The following is a 6,205-nucleotide window of genomic DNA, read 5'->3' as shown; positions in this document are numbered from 1 at the left end:
GTCTGCTATTGAAATAACACGGTGGTCAGTTAAGGGTGTTGTGGTCGGGGTGGATGAGGGCGTAAACACTTGCCTTTCACACCAGAGAGCAGTGTTCAAGTCACAGAGTTTCCAACCTCTACATTTCAACTATGAGTCACGTTTAACGTTTTGTTATTTAAGCCTAACCCAAACTATAATATTAATATCATATTAACCAAAGTTGTCTTATTTGCGTTCCAAATTTGCGTTGAGATTGTAGACGTAAAATGCTGCATATCCTTGGTTTTCAGACATGAAATGAAAACGTTAAAAACGTAAAACGTTTTACTCTGGGACTGGTTTGCACATTCATGCAGTGACACAGTCAGGGTGGGAGCTTCACTGGAGAAGTTGGGTGTTTAGTGCCTTGCTCAAGGGAAGCTCAACAGCATTAAAACAAGGGTTTTAGTTCATTTTCTGCATATTTTACATCACTGCGGGCAGCGGGTGGAATGTAAAATATGTAAAGCAAACAACAATTTCATCACATTATGAAATATTTGCTAGTGAGCTACAGTAATTACATCTGACTTGCCTGGGTGTGGCTCTCAGTCCCATAGGAGACTGCGCTCTGTAATGGGACATGTACAGTATATATTTAATTTTCAGTTTGATAACTTTAACTTTGTATTTTGTATTACTACAGCCAGCTGACAAATAAGACAAAAGTAAGTACTAAAGCAAAGGATCAAAACTTTGATCAGGATTGTAGAACATCTTAATTTACTTTTTTTCTTTTCTTTTTACCAACATGTCTCGTTTCAGAGCAAGTATCAATACATTGAAAGAGAAATGTTTTGGGTACTTTAGAGATGGATTTTTGGATGGTCCATTGGCCCTTTAGGACAGTACCTTTGCTCTCTGTATGATGGAGAGGGATGGGGAAACAGTACCTTTGCTCTCTGTATGATGGAGAGAGATGGGGAAACAGTACCTTTGCTCTCTGTATGATGGAGAGAGATGGGGAAACAGTACCTTTGCTCTAACAAATCTAACACAGTACAATACAGGGCTATTCGCTCCTTTTTGAGAGTTCATAAACGTTCTCCAATAGCAGCCATTTGTGGAGACATGGGCTGGGAACCGTCCAATGTCAGGCATAAATGTGAAATGCTTCGTTTATGGAACAGACTGGTAAATATGCCTGATTATAGGCTGACGAGAAAGATTTTCAATTGGGAAACATCAAAACTATCTCCCTGGGCCAGTGAGGTTAAATCTTTATTTTATATTTCTGATTTGTCATTCATATTTCATAATAGACTACGTTGTAATATTCAAGAAATTAAAAAAGCTTTCTTCCAATTACATAAAGAAAAATGGAGTATAGAAATATGGAATAAGCCTAAATTAAGAACTTATTGTCTTATAAAAAATATTTATGAAGTAGAAAAATATGTTGAACAAAATCTATCCAAAACACAAAGATCTCTCTGTGCCCAGCTACGCTCAGGTACCTTGCCTCTTGCCATAGAGACAGGTAGGTTTAGCGGTGCACCTGAGGAACAGAGACTTTGCCTGTTCTGTGATCTAGAACAGATTGAAAATGAAATTCATTTTATGTTCTTCTGTCCTCTGTATGATGAATTTAGACATGTGCTTTTCGAGAAAATGAGCTTGCTATATAATGATTTTTTTTATTTGGATGATTATAAAAAATTGGAATTATGTTTTAGAAAGGGAGCATTCCATGCAGCTAATTTCATTTCTAAAGCCTGGGAAAAGAGAAAAAATATGCTGTATATTTGATTTGAGTTCTATAATGTGTACGTTTGTGTATATGTATCCAGTGTGGATATGTTTATATATGCATACACATTGTGTGTGTGTATATGTATGCATACATACTGTATGTTTATGTCAAGTTGTTTACACACCTTGCAAGATTGTTGTCTTTAGTGTCTTATAAGCCCATGCGGGCTGGGCACCCTGTGTGCACGACACTTGAATAAAAATATCTATCTATCTATGCTCTCTGTATGATGGAGAGAGATGGGGAAACAGTACCTTTGCTCTCCTTGGAGGTACAGCAGCCGCCCTCTGGTCCTCCACATGTCTCCCTGAGCGCTGACACCTCTCTCTCCAGCCGCTCCAGTCTCTCCTTCAGGGCGGCGAAGTCCGCCTCGCAGCCGCAGGAGCCCGACCCAGGACCAGATGGAATCACCTTGATCCGGTGTGTCAGGATCAGAGGAGTGCCAGGGATCAGGTCTATTTCTTTACCTGGGAAATACAAGGAGAGGCTGCCGACTCTAAAGGAATATGTGATGCAAGGTGGATGATTTTTTATTAGGATTTTTAAAATTATATACAGATTATTTTGAGGGTCTCCTGTAAAGGTAAATGAGCCTGGGCCCTGGGTCCATGGTGTTTGGTCACATATCAGAAACTTTTGAGTTCATCTTATATTTCAATACATTAAAAATAACTGAGACCCTAATCCAATCTGATTGCCGAATTTTAAACAGCTGTGTATCCTTACAATGTCAGTTATGTGAATAAACAATGTTTACCCTGACATGTTGCTTGTGGTGAGAGAATCTTACAGAATCTCCTCCAAATGCATAAAACATGTCGACGTGTTTTATATCATTTGAAGGAGATTCAAATGTGTAAAACACGTTTGGAGGAGATTCAAATGTTGTACACAGCTGTTTGAAAATAGGCAAAGTGACCCTTTAACTGTCCCCAAGCTTTCACTTGTCGCTAATCAGCTGTGTCAGGTGTCCCCAGCAGCTGTTTACCTCCCAGGCTGTCAGACGAGTCTCCCTGAGTGGCGCAGCCCTCGGAGATCACCACCTTCAAAGAACGAGAAGGAAAAGGACTTTAATAAGAAAGAGTTGATTTTTATAACACCATTCACACATACATTGGAATGCAACTCAAACTGCTTTACATACAATTTTAACGATTAAAACAGTTAATGCGTTTAAGCAAAGGTACAATTTTCAAGCCAAATTAAAAATAGTCCAGCATTGGAATGACCCTCTACTATGCCAATACAACTTATCAGTTGCTGTCTTGAAACATGGGAAGACACCTATATTTAAAGGCTCTGTAAACCTGTACTGTATGTAGCTCAGTGGGTCATATATAAAGGTTCTGTAAATCTGTCCTCAGCTGACCGAGCCTGTCAGTACTCTGGCAGGAGGCTGCAGTCCATCAGGACCAAAGTGCAGATTCTTCCTGTCTGCAGCTGTTCTCAACCCTCCCCGGACCCCCGCTGACACAGACCCTTCCCCGGACCCCCGCTGACACAGACCCTTCCCCGGACCCCCGCTGACACTGACCCTCACCCGGACCCCCACTGACAATGACTACGTTTACATGCACACAATATTCCGCTTTTTGCCCATATTCGGAAAATGACAATATTCCGAATAAATTAATAATCCACTAATATTCCCGTTTACATGCAGCCATAGCTCGCCCTCCCCGACACGTGAGGGAGGGGGGGAGAGAGAGAGATGCAGGTAGGCGGAGCCGCAGAGTTTTTCTGTTGAGAATAAACAGAGCAGCACTATTCTTACAAGCATCACTTGGTCCATTTCAGGAGCAGCTTGCTGCTGAAAAGTTTGGTGTTGCGATATTTGCACATCCAAGTCTTTCATAAAAAGTAGGCTAGTAGCCTACGTTATTACCTCGCAGGCTCGCAAGCATTGTGGACTTCCGTGGGCACTGGGCACTACTATAGGCTACTCTCTCTCTCTCTTTAAATCGATGTTTCTCATCTCCTCCCGATCAGAAATGTTGGCTTTTCTTTTTGCATGCCAGAGATGATGGATTATTATGATTATATCACCTGTTCTAGCGCTTTCTAGCACACATCAGTTGACCACAAACAGGCAACATGCGTCGCAAACTGCGGTAAAAACCCTGATTGAGACGCATATTCCGAATGTGCCGTATACACAGGGCCGTGGGAAGTATGGGTGCTGCAGGTGCTGCAGCACCCATAGTGGCGAGATGATTTTTCTTTTCCCAATTTTTTTTTTTTTTTTTTTTTACAAATGTAATTACAAATATTTTGCAGTGCACTATGTTCCTTTCTTGTTTGGGAATGTTTCGGGAAATGATTGCATTATTGATATACTGAAAATGTAGCCTATTTAAATTTAAAACCAAGAATTATCAACAATAACAATCAAGGAAGTTACATGCTTGTAGGCTAGAGAAGAAGAAGAAGCGCGCATGTTGTGTTGAACCAACCAACAATACGAATTGTTTAATCTGGCAATAAAGAAATGTGAACTTGACATGCTATTTTAATAGCCTACTCAAAAATGCACCTCCCACAGCAAAGAGAGGAGTCAATGTTTCTTGATAATCATTGCCATTCACATCAGAATAATTAGTCTAGTCATTAAGTTTGCTGATAATATTTCTATCATGTTAAGTCTGTCATGTTAACTGGTGTATTCAGAGCAAATAGGGAGATATAGAGCATTATCATCATGCTATATATCTCCCTCTTTGCTCTGAATGAGTGAGAAAAGGAGAAAATACTGAATAATTAGATCACAACAGTATCCTAATGTTAATTTAAAATGAGATATTCCTCTAAATATGGCAAAGAAATGTAAAAAAAAAACGTCACATTTTTGTCCCTTCCTCCCAGCACCCCCTGCTTAAAGTGACTTCCAGCGGCCCTGTGTATACATGATCAAAGAATCCTCCGAAAATCCAGAGAGACTCAGCTCTCAGTCTTAATCCGTTTCACTACTGTAAGACTGAGAATATTACTATTTAAATCTTTTCATAACGTTAGGTGGTGCTGTTGGAAGCCTTGCATCGGAGAACCAATCATGAGCGTTGTGGGCGGGCCTGCTTTCTGGGAGCAGTGACGCTCATGCAGAACCGGTGCTGTCGCGTTTGCGGAGAAACATATTAATCACTTAGAAACAAACATAACCTGTTAATAGGACATGTTTCATCCGGCCCCGGCGGCTAAAGGTCTTTCCCCCAGCGATAAGCCCGACTCCCGAGGCTACATTACAGAGCCTGCTGATGACTCACAGTAGCAAGCGGACCACTTCCGGGTAGGAAAAATTATTGTAAAATAAAAAACAGGTATAAACTCTCTTTGCAGCACATCAGTGTCTTGCTCTATATTGGAACTATGAAACATTGCATTGCCGCTACCAAATACAATTCTAATAATAAATGTGGGCGTGTCTGCTGCCGGCCGTTCTCGCCGGACTCTGAACCAGATTTGGAACAGTAAATTCCCAGACGTTTGGTGGTTAGGTGGCGCTGTTGGCGCCGCTCACCAAACGTCTGGAAACCGAGACTAGAATAATACTGGAATAACCCAGATGTCTCTGGAAAATGCTAAATTCGGAAAAAGGCCAAATTCGGAAAATACAACTGGAATATGCTGTTTACATGACCCTTATCAAATTCAGAATATTGTCATTTTCCGAATAATAGTGGAATATTGTGTGCATGTAAACGTAGTCACTGTGTCATGCTTTGTCTCTTAATGTAAACTGATCCATCAAATAACCAATCAATCATTCCATCCATACATCCACTACAAACTCCCTCCAACCAACCAATCACCTTGAAGGAGTCGTGCGTGGCATCCCTGGGTGTCCTGTGAGCTGGGACATCCAGCTCTGTGGGGGCTGAGGGGGTGAGCAGGGCGGGGCCAGCCAGGAGGAGGAGGAGCAGGAAGGAGGTGGTGAGGGGAGGCATCTCTGCGGTCCGACCCCGGGAAACTCTCCCTCAGACCGGAAGGGAAGGACGCCGGAATCTGGCTTCGCTCAGGAGATTTGTGCCGATTGCGGTAGTGTATTCAGCTGAACTGAGGTGGATTTTCAGAATTTTCTCGGAAATGTACTGTAATAGAGACACAGACTTTTCTCTGCAGTGGCACCTGGAGTCTGTAGCCTATAGTCAGATGCGTCCTTGTTTTTTAGTCAAACTCGACAAAGTGGATGATTCTAAAAGGAGCGTTGCCAGTTGTTTTTTCATCCGCCCTTTCCTCTGTTTCTCTCTCTCTCTCTCTCTTCCGTTTCCCAGGTCCTTTCCCCCTGGAACCAAGACAGAAACACACATTTACACCCACCTTCAAATCCATGTTAGCTCAGAAAGCTTCGCTTTGGTCACAATTAGCACAAATAGCTCCATTATTTGTTTATGGGTCTGTCAGCAGAGCATGTCAGCCTGTAAACCACAATGGAAA

General features: G+C 41.8%; 1 protein-coding gene across 1 annotated transcript in view; it reads right to left on the bottom strand.

The window, feature by feature from the left end:
* The window catches only part of tnxbb (tenascin XBb), a gene marked incomplete at both ends in the record, with an annotated part of 99,301 nt that extends 93,586 nt beyond the window's left edge, over positions 1 to 5,715 (bottom strand). The window contains 4 exons of the mRNA XM_083645898.1: positions 2,029 to 2,241; positions 2,763 to 2,817; positions 3,144 to 3,335; positions 5,581 to 5,715. Coding sequence (XP_083502024.1) covers positions 2,029 to 2,241; positions 2,763 to 2,817; positions 3,144 to 3,335; positions 5,581 to 5,715 — 595 coding nt within the window. The remainder of the gene's footprint in view (positions 1 to 2,028; positions 2,242 to 2,762; positions 2,818 to 3,143; positions 3,336 to 5,580) is intronic.
* Positions 5,716 to 6,205: the final 490 nt, after the last annotated feature.

Source organism: Poromitra crassiceps (assembly GCF_964638095.1).
Source record: "Poromitra crassiceps genome assembly, chromosome: 11".
In the NCBI taxonomy this organism is placed as follows: domain Eukaryota; kingdom Metazoa; phylum Chordata; class Actinopteri; order Beryciformes; family Melamphaidae; genus Poromitra; species Poromitra crassiceps.
The sequence above is the reverse complement of the archived record's forward strand: the minus strand, read 5'-3'. Positions and strand labels throughout refer to the sequence as shown.